The sequence below is a fragment of the Pleurodeles waltl genome, unplaced genomic scaffold, assembly GCF_031143425.1.
Source record: "Pleurodeles waltl isolate 20211129_DDA unplaced genomic scaffold, aPleWal1.hap1.20221129 scaffold_89, whole genome shotgun sequence".
Lineage (NCBI taxonomy): Eukaryota > Metazoa > Chordata > Amphibia > Caudata > Salamandridae > Pleurodeles > Pleurodeles waltl.
The window spans coordinates 951,770-976,202 of record NW_027150402.1 but is presented as its reverse complement, the minus strand read 5'-3'; the positions used below and the strand labels follow the sequence as shown (position 1 = coordinate 976,202).

Here is a 24,433-nt window from a genome sequence, read left to right as displayed (position 1 = left end):
TCCGACTGGAAATTCGACGCAGCGTCTACCTCGCGACAGGAAATTAGAAGCATCGCCTACCGGATCAACGCAGCGCCTGCTCCTTCTTCCAGCGCATTAAGGATTTTCAGCGCATCGTCCTTGAGCGTCAAAATATTGCCGCATCACAATGAGGAACCAAGACTGCACGCTGGAAAAGCGACGTAACCCCTTGCTGCTTGGAAAGAAACAATGCATCGTCTGTGCCGTGTGGTCTGAGCACTGAAGAAGCTGAGACCATACCTGTTTGGGACTCACTTCCGGGTTCAGACAGACCACAGGCTCCTCAAATGGCTCATGTAGATGAGGTGAAAATCCCAATCTCTTGAGGTGGTCCATCTCTCTATAGCAATGTGGATGGTCTCTCCAGATTTTTCTGCCTTAGTGATGAGAGCTCCCAAGGGGTTGGGTAGCTCTCCCCACTTTCATCTGGTGGGGACACATATTAGACCTGACAGTCTTAGTGTGGTCATCCCCCAACTTTTTGCCTGCCTCCCTCCACTTTTATGACACTGTTGTTGCTGGTTTTAGGGCTCTGTGGACTTTACCACTGCTGTCCAGTGCTAACGTTCATATGCACTCTTCCCTAAACATGGTAACATTGGTTCCTACCCAATTGTCTTATTTAATTTACCTGTATGTCCGTAGTAAAGTGGACTACCTGTGCCCAGGGCCTGTAAATGAAATGCTACTAGTGGGCCTCCAGCACTGATTGTGCCACCCACATAAGCAGCCCCTTCACCATGTCTCAGGCCTGCCATTGCAAGGCCTGTGTGAAGTTTCACTGCCACTTCGACTTGGCATTTAAAACTACTTGCCAAGCCTTTAACTCCCCTTTTGCTACATATAAGTCACCCCTAAGGTAAGCCCTTGGTAACCCATAGGGCAGGGTGCTATGTAGATAAAAAGTCAGGGCATTTACTTATGTGTTTTACATGTCCTGGTAGTGAAAAACGCCTAACTTCGTTTTCCACTACAGCAGTGGTCTCCAAACGTCTTAATGCCGCGCCCCCCCAGTTGAAAAATAAAAATCATTGGGCCCCCCTCAGAATTTTTCACAATTATTTTATAAAGATGGCACTTTTTAAATATGTCTAGACCTATATAAGCATTGCACTTAAGTAATGTTACCTTTTTAAAAATGCAACAACATGCTTCTGCTTAAAACAAAGGCCTGTTTTCTGTATAATGCTGCTTTTGGCCAGAGTCTGGCACCCCCATGGGATCACTTGAGGCCCCCCTAGGGGGGCCTGACCCCCAGTTTGAAGACCTCTGCACTACAGTGAGGCCTGCTCCTCTCATAGACTAGCATTATAACTGCCCTCATATACTCTTAAGTGGTAGATTCTGATCTCAAAGTAGTAGTCATGTCTTGTTTGATATTGTCAGACTGGTAATAGAAAATCCTGCTTACTGGTGAAGTTGGATTTAATATTACTATTTTAGAAATGCCACTTTAGACAGTGGGCATTTCTCTGAACTTACTGCCATCTGTGCCTTACAGCCTGTCTCCAGTCCACATCTGGTGTGTGCTAGTTGATGGCTCCCCTTCTGCATTCCACCCAGACAGCCATAAACACAGGACACAGTCACATTTGCATTCATCTGCATACTGAATGGGTGTTCCTGGGAAGGAAGGGTGGAGCGGATCACACTTGAATTTCAAAGGCCAGTGGCCTGCCCTCACACAAAGGACTAATAACCCCCCACAGGGATCCTGGCAGACAGGGCTGTGCTGAAAGGGGAACTTGTGCATTTCAAAATCACTCTTTAAAGTTTCTCCCACTTTAAAGGCAATTTTGGACATGTAAACTCGGTCTCTGACCCGATTGAACCAGATACACCTGGACCTACACCTGCACTCGGTCAGAGGAATTGCCTAGCTGCCCAAAGGACTCATATAGACTGCTTTGCTGAGATGGACTTCTGCCCTTCTGGCCTCTGATTCTGCTGGAAGGACTCTCGCTTCCTCCTGAAGTGCTCTCCAAGGGCTTGGATTGAGCTTGTCTCCTGTTTCTGAAGTCTCAGGGCCAACAAGACTTCACCTCTTCAAGAAAATCCTTGTGCGTCGAAAATCGATGCAAAGCCTGCATCTGGGCTGAGAAATCATTACACGATGACCGGAATGACGCAGCACCGTTTTCCCAACTAGAAATTAAATGCAGCGCCTGCCTTGCAACGGGAAGTTCAATGCATCGCCTACCGGATTGACGCCGCTCCTGCTCCTTCTTCTACAGCGTTAAGGATTTTCAAAGCATTGTCCTTGGACGTCAAAATAATCCCTGCATGGCAGTGAGGAACCAAGACTGCACGCCGGGAAAACAATGCAACCCCTTGCAGCTTGGAAAGAAACAACGCATTGTCTGTGCTTTGCCGGAAAATTTGACACAACACCTTATTTTTCCACACATCTTCTCCTCTGTGGTCTCCATGCGTCGTTAGTTTTGACGCATCCAGGTACTCTGTGTAACAAAGAATCAACTGTTGATTTCTAAGGATGGAGACTCTTCTAAATCATTTAAAAGTGATATTTAAACTGGTGCTTATTGGATGTTTGTCGTTTTGATTCTATTTTATTCAGATACATATTATCTGTTTTTGTAAACCTGTGTGGTGTATTTTTGTGTTTTCACTGTGTTACTGTATGATTTATTGCAGAAGTACTTTACACATTGCCTTCCTAGTTAAGCCTGACTGCTCAGTGCCAAGCTACCAGAGGGTGGGCACAGGATAACTTCAGTTGTGTTGTGCCTTACCCTGACTAGGATTGTGGCCCCTATTTGGACAAGGGTGCATAACTCTGCCAAATAGAGACCCCATTTTTAACAGCAGGGTTCTGAGTTGGCTCTTGCCTCTCAAGCTGCTGATGGACGTGGTATGTAGGGAATTACTGGTGACCTCACTTACTTACTGATTGTGTCTTCAAATTGGTGGACCACAGCCACCAGAGCTACTGAGTGGGAGGCCCTCAAGGCGGTTATGAGAGGGGCATATATAGGGACCACCTGCTGAGCTCGGAGACATCTGAAGGCGGATATTAAGGTACAGGAGCAGCGCTTGGGGGATCTTCATAGGTCGGAGGTGGGCTCTGCAGAGGTGCGCGCCGAGGTGATGCGGACGCAACGGGCCATCCAGGGGCTCTGGGATACCCTAGACACAAGTACATCTAAGGCATACCAACAACGACTGCATAAGGAGGCAGACAAATCCAGTTGGCTCCTGGCTTGGAACTGCAGGCACAAGCTGGATGCCCCCACCCCCTATTATGCATCTTTGCACTCCAGGTGGCACTCTGATGAAGAGTCGGCAGGACATCCTGCATATCCTCAAGGAGAACTTCAGAGCTGTGTAATGTGCTGGCGTGGTTGGTCCTGCTGGGGCAGTGGAGGAGTTTCTTGCAAGGGTGGGGTTACCACGCCTGGTACCTGACTATGTGCGAGATTGGACTGGTAGCCCACCCTGGATGAGTTGGGAGAGGCTCTTGTGACCTTTATAGGTCCAAGGACCCTGGCAGGTACAGCTTCCCTGAGGAATTAATTCAGGTTTATTTCAGTGTACTCAAGGAGAAACAATTAGAGATCCTCCTTGAGGCGCAAATGTAGAGGATCCTTCCGGCCACCATGTGTGAGGGAATTGTTTGCCTCCTGGGGGAGACCCTGAATCCCCCTCCTTGTACAGGCCACTCCCTATGCCCAAACTCAGATGTTACAATCCCCTGTTAAGTGTTGGCGACGAGGCTGGGTGGGTCATTCGGTGACTAGTGCATGAAGTCCAGTGTAGGTTTAGGCTGGCTCGCAGTACGGTGTTTAACCTACATCAGCTTACACATGGACTGCATGAAACTATGGATGGTGACCGGAGTTGGTCCTTGTCTCATTAGACTTAGAGAAGGCCTTCGATATTGTGGACTTGGGCTACCTGGTGGCAGTGCTTCAGGGGATGTGGCTTGGGCCTGTTTTTTGAGATTGGGGGTGGCTACTCTATACTGACCCTGTAGTGCGCATCAAGCTCGGGGCGACCACTCGGAGACTTGGTCGGTGAGGAGGAAAACTCAGCAGGGATGCCCTCTCTCACTGCTCCTTTTCGTGATCACTGTTGAAACTCTGGCATTACTAATTTGCAAAGAGCTGGAACCCTGGGGAATTCGGGTGGGTGGGTCCAATCAGGTCACTTCGCAATACGATGGTGATACGCTAATTTATGTTCACTCCCCCACCAGGACAGTACTGGTTTTGATGAGCCTATTAGCCGACTTGAACAACTTCCAGGCCTGGGAATTCACTGAGAAACGGAGGAATTCCAATACCTGGGCATACAGGTTACACACACAGATGCTGCTCACTGGCGCCTAAACGTGGACAGGGTCATAGAGGGACTTGAGGGATTGATAGGCTTTTGAAATAGACTACCCCTTTCGGTGATGGGCTAGTTGGCAGTAGCCAAAATGTTTTTTTTTTTTTCCCCACACTGTCTCTACTTAGTTCACAATTCACTGTTCCCGCTTGGGCCACAGTCTTTCTGCAGATTGGAAAGTCTGTTGATCTCATTGGTCTGGGCTAGATGGCATAGCAGGGTGGCTCTGTCGTTCTTAAGAGAGACATGCAAGATGGAGAGCTGGCTCTCCTGGACATGGAATTCTTTTATTTTGTGGCGCATTTGCAGCATTCTGCGAGGTGGCTTGCAGAGCCTGATAATTGGGAGAAGAAACTGTTCCTTGCCATGCTTGGAGATGGCACTTTGGCACAGATTGGAGTGCTGTGTCCTGTATTTGGTGAGGCACACTGCTGCGCTCTGGAAAACTGTGGTCAGAAAGGTACTTTGCAGGGCTTCCTTTGACGGGGAACTATGGCTCTTGGATCTTGCGCCATTCCGGGCAATTATTGCAGATATGTCTCTGGATCAGTGTAGGGCGGGGCTGTCGGTTGGCGGGTGACCAATATCCAGGTTTTTCTTACCTTCTAGGATGCACAAGAGGCTTTTGACATAGGCTGAGTCACTTCCTGCACTACAGTAATTCTGAAAGCAGGGCGAGGGAGGTGTGGATTGATTTCCCAGGTATTGGGTGCCTGCTTTGTTGAGGGGTGAAAGCCCAAAAGCCAGTTATGACCACACTATTTTATAAAGCACTCATGGGGACATGCTGCAACCTCCCTATAAGGGTTGGTGGGCCTAGGAGATGGAGCTTGGATAATCTATTGCAGATCTATGTGTTTGTGAATTAGTAAGGACAGTATCCTGCAATAATAGGTTTAAATTACTGCCTTTTAACTACCTGCACCATTCATATGTGACCCCTTGTCAACTATATAGGATGGATCTCACTAGAGCAACGCAATGTGAACGGTGTGGAGTGATGTTCATCATTAGGAAATATTGTAATGCATTTAAGGGGATGTCACACTTGCATTTGAGACTTTTGCACTGCATGTTAAGTTGTTTTTTTTGTGGGAAATTAATAAAACAAAGTTTGAGGAAAAAAAAAAAATCTTGTTTTATAGTTTTGCATCAAAATTAGTTTTGATTATTACAGTCTACTCTAATGTCATTCTAACCTCCCAGTTTTCCACCTGTGGTTTATGAAAGGATGGGAGTGAATCTCTGCAATATTGAGAGCTTCAGTATGACAAAGCTGAGGAAGCTGTGTAAGAACAGATGGCTGAAGCTGACCACAAAGGACTCCAAGCAGGTAGAGTACCAGATTAGCCCTTGGAGCATGGGATGAGGTCTACATGCTGCAGTCTGCAGCTCAGGAGTAAGAGGATGATGAAGTAGAGGATGAAGGTGATTTGGAGGAGATAAAAAGATGACCCTGTGGTGCCCTACGACCAAAGGAAGAGGAAGATGACCTTGCAGGAGCCCCAGAGCCAGTGGAAGAAATGCCCCCAGGAGTGAGGTCCCCTGTCTTGTCCAGAACTGGGAGAAGGGTATCCTCCCCCAGTCTGACCTCTACAGAATTGGAGCACATGAAGGCAGAAAGGGCCCTAAAGTTACAGTTGGCTATTCTAGCCCTGGAGGAAAATAAGCTGGCCTTAGCTGCTGAGGAGAAAAGGGCAAAAGCAGCAGCAGAGCTAGACATAGAGAAGAAGAAGATGACTGTAAAGAAGACCAGGCTAGCATTGGCCTTGGAGGAGAAGAAATCTAATTTTAGCTCATGAAATGAACCAGGAATAACTGGAGCTGCAAACCAATATGGTTTCTGAGCCTGTGAAAATGGGCAGTGACGAAGAAGCTTAGAGGAGGGTCTAGGGTCCACATCCTCAAAGACCTGGTGCCTAACTGTATGATGAGGGTGACATTGACAAGTGGTTTGAAGCCTATTACGTGGTCTTGTGCATGTACAGATTCCCAGAGGAAGACTGGGGGTTAGCCTGTGTAGGCTCATGACCATTATATGTAGAGATACTTTACTGTCCCTTGAGAATGCCGATGGGATGTAAAAATGCTCCCCACCCCCCCCCCCCAATGAAAGACAATCTTATTGCAAAGGTTGGTTTAACCCCAGAAAGGTATCGCCTAAACTTCAGAGATAGCAAGAAGCAGTCCCACCATGGTTCATTTTGTGGATTATTCCAGTAAGGCATTAAAAAGTAGATGGTTGAGTGAACTGCAGCAAAATAGTGCTAAGATGGGCGTTATCATTTAATACTGAAGAAGCATATGTTTAGTCATTGTGTGGGAGTCATCTCAGGTTCTCTAACAGTAACTGTGAGGCCAGCAAAGTCTTTTGATTGTCTGCTTGAAATGACTTAAAGCACACTATCCGGAAGGAAGTGGAGCTCCTGTTTTATCTGTTGATGCTGGGGTTGCCTGAGTGGGTGCTCATGAGCAAACGATCCATTGTAGCCAAGCAAGAGAGTCAGAAGGACTGCAGGAATGAAACAGTGGCCAGGTGACTGTCAGGAAGAGGTGAGGCAAGGTGTGTGGGGAAATTCCCAGTCCAGGAGGAGGGCAACGTCCTGGAACCTACATGGGAGAACATTGCTGCACTGAGATACCTCTCAGAGCTGACTGAATGGCAAGCTCCAGGAGGACCATTCCAGGCAGATTTTCTGCTAGGCTGTACTGCCATTTGTTAAATTTTGTTTTGACCAATGACTTTGTGTTTCACCACTGCGCATATTAGTTGCTCAATGTTCACCAGTAGCACATGGTATGTTTTGTTCAGTTTAGCCGCCTATGGGCTTTGACATTGCATTAGCCATTACTTTCTGTATTCAGTTTAGCCACCTATGGGCTTTGACATTGCATTAGTCATTACATTCTGTATTCTGCCTATTGGCTTTGACATGCTGTATCCAGTCTAGCCGCCTATTGGCTTTGACATTGCATGCCTATTGACTTTGACATGATGTATTCAGTTTAGCTGCCTATTGACTTTGACATGCTATTAGATATTCTGCCTATTGGCTTTGACATGATATCATATATTACATTTTGTATTCAGCTCCGCTGCCTATTGGCTTTGACATGATATCATATATTACATTTTGTATTCAGCTCAGCTGCCTATTGGCTTTGACATGATATTATACATTGCATTTTATATTCAGCTCAGCTGCCTATGGGCTTTGACATGATATTATACATTGCATTTTGTATTCAGCTCAGCTGCCTATTGGCTTTGACATGACACTAGACATTGCATTTGATATTTAGGTTAGCTGCCTATTGCCTTTAACATGACATTGCATTTGATATTTAGGTTAGCTGCCCATTGCCTTTAACGTGGAGTTAGACATTGCAGTTGAGAATCCAAGCTGTATTTTTCCAAGCTGTGTTTTTGCACCAGAGAACCAAGATGTTTTTCTCACAGTAGACTAGACATGATAAGAGAGAGTACATGGGTGTTGTTCTCTCTGCTTGAGCTTGGGAACGGGAGTAGTCTTGGAGACCTGGCCAGTCTCCAAAAGGCTTGCTCAGTTTCCCAGGTCTGAGAGGAGGGGGCACACCTTTGAAACGAATGTAACAGGCTGCAGAGGGTCAGATTCGAATCTGCCGGACCTCGTGCTGGAGCTTGGCGCAGGCTGCCAGCAATCCCGTGTGGGTAGATGAATCTCTCTTTCTCGCGGCTGACAGGGGTCATCAGCTTGCAGACCTTAGAAAGATGAAGCTGTAGATAGTTCCCACACGGTGAAGTATTTGTTTTGCTTTGCATTCAATATCTTATAAATATAACCTGCTGTGTATATTGCAAACTGATATATTTTGTTTGATTAACGCGGACTTGAAAGCTACTAATTCGTCATTCATAAATATTGTGGTTGGGGAAGAATTAACAACAATAAAAGTCTTCTTTGACCTCAGAAGTGCATTTCTGTTGTGTTATGTTAGTGCTTAGAAACTAGATAAGAGGAAAGCACTACATAGGCACAGGAAGAGTACCCCACTCTTGAGAGCTTACGCCGACAGGCAGAGGCCCAGGCCAGTGGTGACACCTCTGGTCATCTCCAAAGTTATTGGGAGAATAATCTCCTTTATAGTGAGCCTACAGTCCCTGAGACTGGATAAGCTTGCATATTGGTGGTGATACTGGGCTGTCTTACTGGAGCTAGCTCATGACATCCCACTTGCAGGACAACTGGGACAAAAACCTTTGAACAGCTCGTCATCTTCTTTTGACCCTGGATGAGGATCCACTCAGATGCATTCTGTTGATCGTGAATCACCTGCTGGGCCAGTAGTAAGTCATGGGTAAAGTGCAGGGCTCTCCTGCTACCCTTCCTAGTGATGATAACTCCCTTTAAGAGTGTGGAAATTGATATCATTGGACCTCTGGAACTCAAGCCAGCCCTAGGCAAGAGGTTCATACTGGTATTGGTGGACGAGTTCCACCACTGTCAACAGCTCCAGGCTGATTTATTTAATCTTGGATGGAGGTATGAATATGTAGCCACCTACTGGAAAGATATGCTATACATGATATAAGTTGGCTATACTGTATTTAGACCTATAGATGTTAACTTGCAAGTTATGATGCAAGATAATACGTTACTGATTATAGATAAATTGCATCTTGGATTGTATCTTGGTGTGAACTCTGGACTTTTGCTCTCTGAACACTGAAACTGTATTGTCTACAACACTGTTTCTTAACCTGTGGTCCGGGGACCTCAGGGGGTACGTAAAGTCTACTCAGGGGGTCGATTACTGCATGGAAAATACTATTAACAGATTAATAAAGTGTATTTAGATAAAGAGCAAAATGTAAAATTTGAAATTTTAATAATGTTCTGTAAATGTGAAGGAATTTGAAATATGAGGCTAAAAATTGCTAATATCCTCAGACTGACTCGTGGGAGTAGTCCAAGTATATCGAACAGAACTTGCTATGGATGATGAGTGGTCTCAGGTTGGGTGTAAAACCTCTTACACCTTCTCATTGCAATTAAAATTTTGATTTTCAAAATTTGTTTATAAATGAAATAATATATTTGATGATGTGTATTTATTTGATGAATGCTTGTTTCTGTATTTTGTTCTGTATTAATTTACCTTTCAAATCATTGAAAATACTTAGGCCGTGGTCCCTGGCTTCCAGTAATGACTCAGTGGGGGGGGTGGGTGGTCATCAGATTTCAATAATTATTCAGTGGGGGTACTTGGTTCTATTAAGGATTAAGTGGGGCTCCACAGAAATCAAAAGGGTAAAGAACCACTGGTTTACACTATAGTCACGTTTCTAAATGGTGTTGTATTGTGATATGTGCTCTTTGTGTTGGAATGCTAAGCAAAAGTTTTTAAAATGTTAAAAATTGTTTAAAAAAATAAATAAAAATCCAGTGAGATCATTAGGGAAGGCTATAGTTATTACAGGAGGGTGATAATTAAGACTGTTTTTTCAGTTTGTCATTATCCCCACGCCCTACATCCTTGTCAGAGCTATTAGTATTGAAGATTGCAGGTAAATAATAAGAGCATTGTTCCTAAGTCCAACATCCTCATCCCAGTCATTACTATTGAGGTATATAAGCACTGATGGCCGTCAAATTTTACAGATGTAGTCAAGGAGCACTACTACATCCTACTAAAGGATGTCAAGGTTGGAAGTGTGTGACTTGGTGACCTAATAGATTCTGACTTCAGATCTAGCACTGATGTGTGGATAAAATACAGCCATATCACAGGAGGTCGGTATATATTTTGTTTAGACTAGGGATTTCCCAACAAGGTTACATCTTGTGAAAACAAAACGGTTAAGAAAGGACGACTCCGCTTTGAAGGGAGTGGGAGCGCTACCCACTTGCTTTTTGTCTTATTCAAATACACTTCCATTCTATCTAGGTGTCTACAACCTCTCTTTCAGACTTACGGGATTTGTAGTAATACAGATGCAACAGAGCTATGTTATAGGATAGTTTTTCATTAAACAATTTTGTTTTAATAACATTGGAGAGTTTTTTCTTTGCACAAAAGTCGTAAAAAGTCACAAGGACAGTTCCAGGCTGTAAAGTTGGATCTGGAGGTTGAGAAAGGACCCCGTTCTCATGAGTGATAGTTACATCCCCTTGAGGTGTACGAAGCACATAGTCTCCAATCAATTTCACAATCACAGTGATGGTATCTCAATTACCCTAGTTTTTTAGGTCGAAGCCTACCAGGCGGCACAGAAGTCTGTTTTTCTAAAGACATCTTTGGGGCATTCAGAAAGTCTTCCTGTGTACGCATTCCACCTGTTGCTTACCATTGGCTCTGTGGTTTGTACCTTAAATGCTCTGGTTTTCTGTTTGCTGTTTTTTTTTGTTTTAGGCTTTCCAGTGTGAATTTGCCAATGAGCAAAGCCTTTTCACACCAGCTCCCTTTGTAGTCTTCCTTGAGTGCTCCTTTCTGTAAACAGGCTTGTAAATCTTGTTCTTATCTTGCCACATTTGCTATGCATTCAAAACAGAGGTCTTTGTCTCCGAGCTTGGTGTTTTCTTTCTCTGACTTCAAAATGAGAAGATTTATGTGACAATCTTGCTGGCTACTGGGGGTAGGGAAAGTTTTTTTTTTTCTTCCCTTTTTCTAGTGCACAACATTTAAATGAACTGTGTAAGTATTTCAGAGTTGTATCAGAATTAGGAATGCACGAATGAAGCAAATTTTTTAAATTCTGTTGTGCGTTGGAAACAAATATTTTTAATATGATCACAACAAATCAAAAAACTAGGTGATGCCATTCATGCAGATTATCGCTTGTGTGCTGTACAATTTTCTTAGTAAAACTGTATGTTTTGCAAATGTAATGGTCATTTCAATTGAAAATGTGTTGTCTGTAGTGCCAGTGCACTGCACACCTTGCATACTCCACTTTATGCTGTTCCACTCTACTCTGCACCACTCCACACTACATCACTCAACTCTGCACCATTTAACTTTACACCAAACTATGCCACTGCACTCTACTCCACTCTGGACCACTGCACTCTGACACTTTACTCTGTGCTGGTCTGCTCTACACCACTCTACTCCAGGCGTGGAAAATCATAAAAATGTTACTAGACCTGCAGGTCGAGTAACTTGAATAATTTACTCGACCTAACTGTAATGTACTTGACCTGTAAAAGGGTCTCCAATTGTATGATTCTAGGCAAATAGTTTAGAGTCGCCTTTTTCTTCATTCTCACATAGGATTGCACCTTCAGATATGTGACCTCAGCATTTCTGCTGTACATAAAAACCTCTTTTGTTTGATTAAGCGGACTTAAGTTTGCTGCATGTATCACAAGAATCTACCACGCATATAGGAGACACATGACCCATGACATGCTTTTAGTTTACTAATAGCATTGCCATCAGAGCAGGAGTGTTTCTTAGCTTGTTTAAACACTCACTTAAAAAAAAATATATTACTAAACCATGATGTGGTAACATACTGTCATCTACACAGTAAATTTCCAAGAAATGTCCAAAAACCTTACCAGTAACTTGCAGCTTTACTGATAAAACTATATAGTGTATTAACAATCTGTGAAAATTGTTTCAGAAAACATATCCTTTGCACATCAACACGTAAAGTATTCTGATTTGTTTTCATCCTATTAAGATATTTTTTCATCACACAGAAATACAAAAAATGTTTTTTGACAACTACTGATATATATATATTTTAAAATTTTGACTTAGTCATTTACATGTTGTGTGTTAGGAACAACCTGACACCCTGTAGCCTTTTATTTCACACTCTAAACAGCAGGTCAGACAGTTCACCTCCCAAAATCCTGTAACTCTGCAGTCAGAAGGAACATTAATTGTAAGACAAACTGACTTTTGACCTCTGTCTGTGAATACAGAGCAAAGGTGACATACAACAATAAGATTTAAAGGCATCTTTTATTGCAGCTCCACTTCCTGACTGAACAGAACAGAACACCTGTTCTTTGTCAACTGCTAGAAGGGGCAAGTAAGTCCTAAAAATAGCTCAACCTGATCCAATATGACTCGCCATAGCAAGTGGTTGTGTAGATTTTTCGAGTTCTTAATGCACTCTACACCATTCTATATATGACTGCACTCTTCGCCACTGCACTTTACACCACTCTAGTCTAGGATACCCCAGTCTACCCTGTACACCTCCACTCTACGCCACTCTGCAACACTACACTCTGCACACTATGCTAATACAGTCTATGCCACTTCACTCAAACAGTCTACTGTAAGCCACTGCACTCTGTGACTGCTCTCTATGCCACTCTACTCTGCGCCCCTCCACTCTATGCCACTGCACTTAGACCACTGCACTCTGCAGCACTGCATTCCCCACCACTGAACTCTGCGCAGCTCTACTCTGCACTACAGCACTCAGTGCTACTCTACATCACTGTACTGAATGCCACTGCCTCACTCCACTCTGCACCACTCTACACCACTGCGCACTGCCACTGTTCTCTACACCACTATATTCTGCACCGCTCCACTAGAATGTGCACCACTCTTATCTGCATTACTACATTGTACGCCACTGCATTATACGCTGCTGCTGCATTCTATGCCACTGTACTCTGACACTATTCTCTTCAGCACTCTATGCACATGCACTCTACGCCACTGTACTCTGCCTCACTCCACTCTATGCCATTGCACTTTGCAGCACTCCACTGTATGCCACTGCACTCTACGCCACTATAATCTACTTATACTCTACTCCACTTTTCTCTGTATTGCTCAACTCAACTGTATGCTGCGCCACTCCTCTCTGCGCCAATGAAGTCTTCAGCACTATTCCAATGCACTCGACACCAGCTCACTTTACTTTATTTCACTGTACTGTATGCCACTCTATCTGATTCCACTCTATGCCACTCCAGTACACAACACTTTATATCACTCCACTCCATGATACACTCCTCTATGCCACTAGCTTTTAGCGATGCTGAAAATCAGCTAGGCTGGTGTACAAAATGGCTACAACTCTTTGGCAAAGCCAATAGATCAGGCATAGGCGAGACCTATTGGTTTTGCCAATGTTTGTCTCTCTTTGCTCCAGTACTCCCACCAATCAGAGATTGCATGTTGTGACATGTTATCGAGGTAATCGTGCTTAGACTTTCTTACCAACAAGTCTCTGGAGAGCTAATTTAGTTGTACAGTTGTTCGAGAAATAGAACAATCAACTAAGGAATTCTTACTTGCTCGAGCAACTTGAAAAAGTGTTAGGCTAGCACATTCATAAGCTAAAATCTGAAGCACTAGTAACATTTATCCACAAACTATATTTGGAATACCTCGTGAAAATGTTTTGCCTGACATGGAATGAGACATGATTAAAGTATCTAGGTATCTACCGCACAAGAAAGCTCTAAAGTGGTGTCTAGCCAACTGTCCACACTGGAATAATCAACTGTTAGAGGATTTAAGAAGGTGGAGCACCATTTTTTATGGCTTCGGTGAGTACATCTTCTCCAAATTAATGTCCTCTTCTCAGCTCTTGTGTCTTTTTTTAATCCCTCCCGATCCCAAAAGCCTAACTAATAAAAATCCAGGATAAGCTAATATAAATTACACTGGTGGGTGAAAAGGCAAGAGTCAATAAAAGGATACACATGACATAAAGGAAGAGGGGTGGCTTGGCATGTCAAGTTATACTCAAGTTCCACCTGGCAGTCCCTTACAGATGATTTCAAAACTGACTACCAGGGACACAAAGAGAAGATGGCTGCTAAAGGAACGAGCAATTGTGGGAAGAACACTATGGGATTTGGCCCAGTTAGAAAATGGGCAAAGGCAAAAGAATGCAAACACACCATCCCTGGGAAAAACATAATTGGAGATTTGGGGTGAAGTATCCAGAATCTATTCCTAATGACGTTTCCTTCACCCAGTACACCTGTTAAAGACAATCCAGCATTCACCTTGGCTATAAAGGACAGAACCTTTATGCAAACTTAAGTGGGATGTCGATTTTGTAGGGTTGAGTGAGTGGAGCAGGTTTGTACTGATGCTGCCATCAAGCTACTTATGTTGCCTTCCGACAGTTGCGCAATGTTATGTCTTAGAGGCAAATGAAGGCGTCTCTGTCACATATCCCCTCATGACCAATAGTCATTGCCAGTAAACCATTATGGCTGTCAGAGGTTAGGAGGCTGGAACACAAAGTACAGGTAGCTGGTGATGTGGACACATCAAATATGATGCCATTGCCCTGCCCAAAGTGCTGATTAGGGGTGAGCGGAGCTCGCAGAGTTACATGAAAATTCCACCAGATTCCGTGGAGTTTCACGAATGGGTAGAAATCAGTGCGTCACATTGCTCGTGCTGATTTTTTAGCACCAGGAGCTTGTTCAGTGCTAAAAAAATCTGTGTGAACGGCACCAGATGGCGTGCCAGAGGGTGCGGCATCTTGAGTTGATTTTCTACTCGAGTGGCAGCTTTGTCACTGTGCTGCTGTGAGCAGTTGTGACCACCTGTGTTGGGAAAATCTCGTCAGGTGCCCTGCTACTGCCTAAAAATCGTGCTAGGAGATGCCAATTCACACTTGTCAACTTACCGTTGGCAAGCCTCATGTGAGAAAAAAATTCAGCCACACGAGGGTTGGGTGAATTTGGACAGTACTCTGCCTTACAAGCCTAACGCAGAGTGGCTAAAATTCCGCCGGCGGAGCAGAATTTATCACTCATCCTTTATGCTGATACTGCTATTGTTTTAATACCGAAGACAAGCCAGTTGACCCTGAATTCCTTACCAATGCACCCTTTCATTATCCCATAAACAGAAATTAATGTATCAATTACTGAGATTTCAGAAGGTGTCTCTTTTCCAGCTATTTTATTTTAGACAGGCAGCAGAGTTGGAATTTGAAACTGGTCACTGAGTGACTGCTTCCTGTCTACTGCATGCTGTTGCACATCCCAAATACATTTTCCCCACTTTCAGAATGCTGCAGGAGTGGGGTGAAAAGAGTTGTATTCCAGGACAGTGTGTTGATGCTTTTCATCTTAAAAAAAAAAGTAAAAAACAATTTAATTTTAGGTAGAGATGCCACTCATTTGTTGGACCAAGTTAACTTGTAAATAGAGAAGACCAGTGCTTAATTTGTAAATCAATATGTGCCGGTGCCCAAAGCCCTCTTAAAAACGGGGTTGCTGCATTTAAATGCATGAGCATTGAATACTGAGGAGGTGTAATCCAGAAGCCATCTCAGTCCTCTTCAATCCATTTAAAGCCACTCCCTGCCCCTTCAGTTGAGTCTTGCAGCTTTCTGCTTTCTCCCTACGCTCAAATTAAGCACTGGAGAAGACTCTCTGAGGCTTGTGTGGAAATTTTGCCTTAACGCCCAAGTAGGTTTACACATTTTAAAGAGAGATTATGTGTAATGTCAAAATCTGTGAATGCAGTTGATATATTTTTGGAAATATACATGTGTATATATTGACCATTTATTTGCAATTACACCTCTAATTCCTATATTTATTAAAGGGAACGACTGCATAACTCCAGCCTGCATTAAAGAAGAGGAAGGGATCAATCTTGTCACCATTACAGAGGAGGAAGGATATCCGGTCATCATTAAAGAGGAGGAAGAGACGGATTCTGACAGTTTTAAAGAAGTGGAACTGAACTGTGTTGTGGATAGTCGTGATTCGGAGAGAAGTGACCTTGTTGGTCACACAGGTATGTTATTCGTGGTTTTTATTTGCTTACACTTCCCTTCTGCGGCGCTCTGTAGCTCACTGAGCCCTATGCCTGTTAGCAGCATTAGGTCTGTCATTGAGGCCCGACCTCAACTTGCTCCGGACTTTACCAGTACTATAGCTCATTCAACACTCATACTGTAGTTGGTTCGTCACAGATGATGGATTTAACTGGTCATGGCAGGAATTAGAAAGACTAAACAAGAGTTTTTGTAGGATTGCTATTAAAGACCAAACTACCTGAGGCCTTGTACATTTGCTACAGCATCTTCAAGCGTATGTTGCAGATACAGTTCCCTCTTCCCTTCTTGTACACAATGAATTCATGTTTTTTTTTTTTAACCAGCCTACACCTACTATTGCACCTTGCTGTTTAGCCCTAAGCACGAGATAAAAAAAAGTAACCTGGTATGCCAAGCTGTCCTTAAATGGATGGAGTAAATCAAGATTTTTTTTCAACGAATAGTTGAAATTTAGTCATAAAATCATGACAATCACTTCCTTATCCAGGTTTGTATATGCAAACTTTATCACAAACCCCATCTTAGCATCATAATATGATGAACGTTTTGCAGTGACCGACCCTGTCCTAGTAAATTCCTTAAACTTTGTCCAAGTCCCTGTCTGGTCTGCTTTCATGCTGAAAAATACAAAATTCACACAACACACACAGGACAGCAGTCCTCTTGCAGGACTGGCCAGGTAGCACATAAACAAGGCGACCCAACGTTATATTCTCCTGATACTCATAGGATGCAAGATGTAATTTGAATAGCACATACTCCCGCTCTTTGAATCTAGGCAAATGTGAGACAGATCTTAATAACATATAATCTACTCTTGAAGCAGTGCAGGATAAGTAGTGGACAGGGACCCTGTGTTTTCTAACCAACCTGAGTTCACTTTTGGTAATATACGCTATCTTCCTTCAACCCTGTGAAGACCCCTGTAATTGGTAGCAGGCAGGCAGACCCAGATGGTGCTGATACTAACGACTATCCCCCCACTCTTATCTAGATGCTACGCCATGCTCCTAAACCAGAACTCAGGCTACTTGTTCAGCTATATTTCTGTCTAAGGGATGATAACCCACCCCCCCCCCCCCCCCCCCTTCCCCCCCACTCGTCCCAAAATTTGTGTTACTTCAATCTCTCTATTACTTCTTCCAGTGCAGTGTGGAGCACTGCTAAAAGGTTACCGCAGTTCATCTGCTTGAGGCAACACCCTAATTTGTGGCATTAGACACACCATGTGCTTGCTACAAGTTTACTCCTCCTGTGGGGAATATCACAGACGTCTGATAGCCAATATTTTCTTGGTTGATTAGCATTCTTCCTGGAGACGTTTGTTGACTGGTACTTGCAACAGCAATTTTATGTGTGATTGTGTATTTGATGTATTTTTAGGTCGCGCGCACAAGCCCTCCGGCCTATTGTAATCTCTCTGTGGGCTTTCAACCACACACATCACTACCACTCATTCATGAGCTTGCCTTTCAAAAATCCTTTGTTATCATTGGTAAATGCTTCACGTTTGTTCCTCCTTGGGGCAGTTTTGACACCGCCTTGGTCACTGACCCTGTTACATGGATAATTGCACATTTGCCAATAGGTTTGACTGGGAGCGAACTTATTTTTCCTTTTGTGTCTCTCCTTCGTGCTCATGCTCATGGCAGATGTGGTGCTTGAATGGGCGCACTTATGCCAACTATTTTGCTTTTCATTTTCAGTTTATGTGGCAAGAAAAGTCCAGTTAGGAATTTAAAAGCTAATAGTGTTAACTCGAGCAAACGCGAGACCCCCTGAATTGCAAATGCTTGTTCAGGTTTTAGTTGCTTCCTAATCATGTAAACTGTCTCAGTGTGCTGCTTTGCTGTTCGTTTTGGTTGCAAAGTTGCGATGTGAATGTTTATTAACTGTTAAGAGTTCCTTCGCTGACCTTATGTTCTTAATCTTTTAAATGCTGAACACTTTCATTTTGTTGTCTGTGTTATTTTTGTTCCCATATCTGTCAGACTGTATTGCCTTAGCTGAGACAAATAAGATTTACTTTCTGAAACAAAGGCTTTATTTGTAGACCACATACCACAGACAGCACCTAGGCCTAGCAAGCAACCAATGCCTTATGCATTGGCATAATCCTTAAAGTGAAAATATCTTAATTGTAATTGTACCAGTTTGGCGCATCTTTGAAGACACGTCCCTGGCAGTAGCCAGGTGATCGAGTCCAAAGACAAGAATGAAGTCACTTTCTTCTAGCTAACGTCTACAAATTTATTGTTTTGCAAACAAAAATAACTAAAGTAGCAACGGTTTATATCTCGGAGTCAACATTACGTCGCCATGCTGAGCACCTAAAGAGAATAAAAAATACACTGACCTCCATGGTTCTTCCCAGTACCCCCGAATATTATTTTACGCAAGTACTGTAGACTGGTGCATCGTGGGAACATGTGCAGACAGTCCACTGTTGATTTATTGCATTTAAGCCTTTTCACTGTGAAAAGGGATTCATCTAGGGCAGTTTCTGAGATGTCCAATGCAACCAGTGCCTGTGTGTTGTAAAGTAATGATTTAATTGGCTTTTAGCGGATTTTACTAGTTTGTGTAGATCAATGAATGGATGCTTGACAAAACTGTTTGAACTCTGTGCTGCAAGTATTCTTTGCAGACCTTGTACAGCAGGCCTAGCGTCTCTTCTTCAGCCTCTTGTATCATGTTGTTTCATTTAGATATTTCTTTTGATTGCCTCCTCTAGAATGATAACGACATCCACAGTGCCTTCAATATTAATTGAAATGCACCATACCAATACTTAGTGAATTCCAAGGTGACTAATCACCTTTTCTGAGGACACAATGCCTTCTCTCCTGCCTGTCTGTAAACACTGCAAAACCTTCAGTAGTTTACAAAATAAAATCAGCTAGACACCCTGCAGTACTTGCAAAATCAATCAATCAGAATTTGTAAAGTGCAGCACTGTCACCCCGGGGGGGAGTGTATCTTGGCAGTGGGCTATGAGGTTTCCATCGAAGAGCCAGGTCTCGAGTTTCTTTCTGAAGTCCGCAAGGGAGGGTGCTCTTTGGAGGTGGAGTGGCAGGATGTTCCAGATCTTGGCGACGATTTAGGAGACTGAACTGCCACCGCTGCGGCTGCAACGGGTTTGGGATATGTGTTTGAGTGCAAGTGAGGAGGAGTGCAGGTGTCTGGCAGGTTGATGGGAGTTGAGTCGATGGTTGATGTAGGCCAGTCCTTGATCGTGTAAGGCCTTGTAGTCATGTGTGAGGATCCTAAACTGGCATCTCTTCTGGATGGGGAGGCAGGGGAGTTTTCTGAGGTGGGGAAGAGATGTGGAACTGTTTGGGGAGGTCCAGGATGAGTCTGGCTGCTGCATTCTGTTTGGTCTGAGGTCTTTTGAGGAGCAGGGTGAAGATGCCGACATAGAGTGCATTGCCATAATCGAGGGGGCTGGTGACTAGGGCCTGGGTGATGGTTTTCCTGGTGCTAACTGGTATCCATCTGAAGATTCTATGGAGCATGCGGAGGGTGTGGAACTAGGAGAAGGTGACTCAGTTGATCTGTTGCTTCATTGACAGTTCGCTGTTGAGGATGATGCTGAGGTTGCATGTGGTCTGTTGACGGAGTGGGTCAGAGTAGCCAGCTGTGGTCTCATATGGATGTGTTTCTCCCAAAGATCAGTACTTCAGGTTTGTCTGAATTGAGTTTCATGCTGTATATGATGTTCTTGGGTTCGGAAGTGAAGGGAGGCAGCCGGATGCTCTGAGCACGTCAGGAAGGAGACGATCCATCTGAAGGCGTTCTCTTGAATTCCGATGTTGTGGAGTCTGATGATTAGGGTTTGGTGGGACAGTGTTGAAAGCAGCTGAGAGGTCGAGGAGTATCAGGGCACTGGTCTCCCCACGATCTCGTCTGTGGCTGCAATGAGTGCTGTGGTTGGCGCAAAATCCTGATTGGGAGGTGTCAAGCAGGTTGTTTTTTTTCTAAGTATTCGGTGAGTTGTTGATTGCTGACCTTCTCAAGAACTTTAGCGGGGTAAGGGAGCAGAGAAATCGGTCGATAAGTTTTTAGTTTGCTGCGTTCAGTGGATAGTTTCTTTAGGAGGGGTCTGATTTCTGCGTGTTGCCATTTGTCCGGTAAGACCTCTGTGGTAAAGGAGGTGTTGAGGATGCCGGAAGGTCTGTGCTGCTGTGATTGGATCCAAGTTTGAGGATGCAGTGGGGGCATGGGTCGGTTGGTGCTCCGGAGTGGTTGGTTGACATGATGGTCGATGTGGATTGTGCGGTGTCCATGTGGTGATCATCCGGTTGGTGTGCGTTGGTTGGTCGTGGCTGCTGAGGTTGTGAACTGTGGACTGTAGATTGGGGGTCGAAGATGTTGTAGATGGTGGCAATGTTGCTGTGAAAATAGTCCCAAGAGGGTGTCACAGAGTTCTTGGGACAGGTGGGTTGTGTTCTCTGTGGCTGCCGGGTTGGAGTATTTTTTGACTCTTTTACATAGTTCTTTTGTGTAGTTGGCTACTGTGTCAATGCGGGCTGTGGTGGCTGCTCTCTTGTCCTCCTTGTTTTGCTGGTGGTAGTTGCTATGGGCTGATTTGTAGGCAGCTCTGTCGGAAGGGTTCCTGGTGGATCGCCATTGTTTCTTGAGTTGATGGCAGCTGCACTTGGTGGTTTTGAGCTCTGGGGTATAGTAACGGGCTTGCCTGTGGTTTTGTTGGTTCTGGCTAGCTTCAGCAGGACAACTCTGTAGATGCATTTGGTGATCCAGGTGGAAAAGTTCTGGACAGCCTGTTCTAGGTCTGATGAGACCTTGGGTTGGGAGGTGCAGAGTGGCTGAGTCCACTGTGCCTCTGTTACCATGCTCCATCTGCTGTAGTTGGAACGGTGGTGCTTGATGATGGTATGCTGGGCACTGGTGATGGTGAAATGATCAATGATGTGGTCGAACCATGTGAGTTCTGTGACGTGGCTGAATTTGACTCTGTCGCTGGAGGCTAAGATGGGGTCGAGTGTGTCTCTGGCTTTGTGCGTGAGTTTGGTGATCAGTTGGGCAAGGCCGATATTGCTCATGTTCTCCAGGAGAGTGGTGGAGTTGGCGTTGTTAAGGTCGTCTGTGGAAATTTAGGTCACTTAGTAGGATGTAGTGGCTGCAGTCGATGGCAAGTGAGATGATGATGATGGAGATGAAGTCGCAGAAGGTCGGTCAAGGTCCCGGGGTCTCTGTAAGAGAGTGCCTTTTACTGTTGTCTTGGCGTCGGTTTGTAGCTGGAAGTTGCGGTAAACCATGAGAGGTGTGGGGTCATCATTGGTAACGATGCATCGGATGGTATCCTTGAAGAAGATGGCGATGACTCCTCCGTGTTTGTTGGGGCAGTCTTGGTGTATCATCTTGTAGTCGTCTAGTGTTGTGGCTATGTCGGGGTTCAAGGAGGGGTTAAGTCAGGTTTTGATGCTGAAGGCTATGTTGAGGGAGAGGGAGGTGATCGTGTCCCAGACATCCGTTGCATGTTTGCATTGGGATTGAGCATTGAGCAAGATGCACTGGAGTGGTTTTGGGTCGTTCAGGTTCATCGTTGTCTTCCAGGTGAGTGCGGAGCGGGATCCAGTGTGGGCTGGCAGCTCTGCTTTGCAGGAGAAGCAGCAGTGTTGGCAGGTGACAGGTCCTTCAGTTTGCTCGAGGGGAGGAGGAGCAGCAGTTTCTCTTTGCGGTGTCCGGAGTCCATGGCCAGGAGCTACTCAGCGGAGTAGCAGCGGGTGGCGGGAATGCCAGGGTTCCTGGTGCTGGGCGCGGTCCTGGCACAGACACCACGGACAGGCTTGCGTTTAGCACTGGTGATTTGGCCCCGCTGCAACCTCCATTAAGTAGGTCCTGAGGGGAGGGAGGGGTGCTGGGTGGTGGGATGCGGGAGAAGGGAAAAAACGTCACGAAGCGGGCAGTGGAGGAAAAAGCAGAAATGAAAGGCAAAAGCTCAAAGTAAGCAGCAGAATTGGAAGGCAGAAAGTGGTAGAAATGAAAGGCAAAGCTCAGAGAAAGAGGCAGAGGTGAAAGGGAGAAACAGCAGAATGCAGGAACAGCAGAAATGAGAGGCAGAAAGTGACATAAATGAAAGGCAAAGCTCAGAGAAAGAGACAGATCTGAAAGGCAGAAACAGCAGAAATGAAAGCAGATGGGGCAGAAATGAGAGGCAAAAAAGCTTGGAGAAAATTAAAGGCAAGGATCTAAGAGAGGTTGCACAGAAGGCAGCAGCGAGAGTGTGGGTGAGCGAGCTGCGGCAAATGGTCAGGAGACCTGTCGCAGGGGAGCTGGTATAGGACCTGCTCACCTGCTACAGAATGGTGAACTGAAATTTACAATAGTAAAGAATATTATTATTATTTTTTTTTCTTTTTTTTTCTTACACCATACCAGAGCTTTTGACAGCTCATCACCTTGTGCCTTACTCTTTTGCATTATTTTTTGTGGGTGAAAATGTATAAATACATTCATTATTTGCTTACGGAGGAACCACCTCAGTCTGACAGTATGCGTCCTCTGGGATACCGGACTCCTAGTCTTGATGCCCTACACAGTCTTGCATGACAGCTAATGGCCTCTGGGTCCCATAATCAATACTATACAAAGGGATGAAACGATGTTCTCAAAGATGTAATTTTGGAAAGATTGTCATGTTAGTTTTTTTTTTTTTTTTATCTCTCAAATATGTATACGTTTATATTTATGATGGGTGTTTTTACTATATATGGTTTTTATTGGTATATTAATAATGTATTGGTGATTATTTGTTGTAATGGATGAATTTTTTTCATACCGAATAAAGTTTCTCTCTCTCTGTCATATTAGTTTAACGCCTTCTATAAGTGAGAATGGTAGCTTGACCAATTTGTGGGTGGCTTCACTTGGCCTATTGCCTCGTATAATTTTCTTGGACTAGGTCATGTAATTTGGAGGTTACTCATTTTACCTAGATATCGCAAACTTTGTTTGAAGGATGAACACTGATATGCACCATTCTGTACCATCGGCTTTGATTTGATTTTATTAAACATGTACTTTGATATCTTGGTTCAATCAAAAGTAACTTTATTTCGGCTAAAAGCCATAAAAGTAAACAATAGAACACCCTATCATAATTGAGCAAGATAAATAAGTTATAAGATCACATAGTTATTGAAAACAGTACAAAACAACTATTTTTCTTAAAATCTAAAAATCCTAAAATATTAAATATTCAATTATTAGGCCACTATGTCTTAACTCCAAACAGTTAAAACTTGTTGTGCTAAATAAATATAATCTAATACCACTATGTTAAAACACGCAATTATAGCAATTCTCTGGTTCTTATAGCCCATGCACTTTGCAGGAATCTTGCAACTGAAAAAACTATTTTGTCATTTGTGTCAGTTGACAAAAAGCGTAATGCTGTATTCCATTCCTTAATCCCCACTGACCTACATAACAGAGCAATCCACTTCTTCCTAGGTACCAAATATATAGGGCAAAAAAACATAAAATGCGCGAGTGACTCTATTGTCTTTTGACAATAATGACAGAATATTGCGTTACTATCCTCCGCTTTCCATCGCGCTGTAGATGTCTTGAGCGGAGGATCCCTAGTCTGATTTTGATAAAAAGCGTTTTAGTATAGGGAGGATTTACATTGTCCATATAGGCCGCAAATTTGTGGCTACATTTATGGTCTAGGAACTGTAGGGTCCGACTGCCTTGCTTTTTAGACCAGGTTTGAACCAAAATATTCTCCCAGTAATACCTTTTTACACGCTCTTTTACTTCCTTGGTCAAATTATGAGGAGTACTCCTCCATCTTGAGGAGTTTACACATATCTCTGATGTGTCTAAACCAAGGGATCTTTAATGCACAATCACCTACAAGAAACTCATCTAATGCTACATGGAGGGTTGACAAGTTCTCCGAAGTCCAAAGACGAACCCAATACATGAGTGGTCTTAATGCAATTTCGTTATGGATCTCGTTTAAGGCTAGGTCAAATCTAAGGGGGGGTGAGAGGGGTACACATCGGAAGCCGCAAGAAATTCCGTATGAGACGGTTTTCTACCGTAGTCAAACACCTAGAGTTAGTGTATCCCCAGAGCTCAGCGCCATAGATTGAAGCTGCAACTGCTGCTGCTTTATAGACAGTAATGGCAGGTGATATCTCCCCTTCCAAGGTATTGGCAATTTTCCTCCCTATCGCTGTTGACCTCTGCCTGAGCACTTTCAGACTCTTCCCAATCTGCGCCAACCAGTGTTGGTCATCACTTAGCCTGATC

The 24,433-nt window shown here is 44.1% G+C and overlaps 1 protein-coding gene across 1 annotated transcript in view; it reads left to right on the top strand.

Annotated features, from left to right (window-relative positions):
• LOC138281632 (oocyte zinc finger protein XlCOF6-like) overlaps positions 1–24,433 on the top strand; it is a 338,330-nt gene that overhangs the window by 205,474 nt on the left and 108,423 nt on the right. The window contains exon 3 of the mRNA XM_069219620.1: positions 15,910–16,104. Coding sequence (XP_069075721.1) covers positions 15,910–16,104 — 195 coding nt within the window. The remainder of the gene's footprint in view (positions 1–15,909; positions 16,105–24,433) is intronic.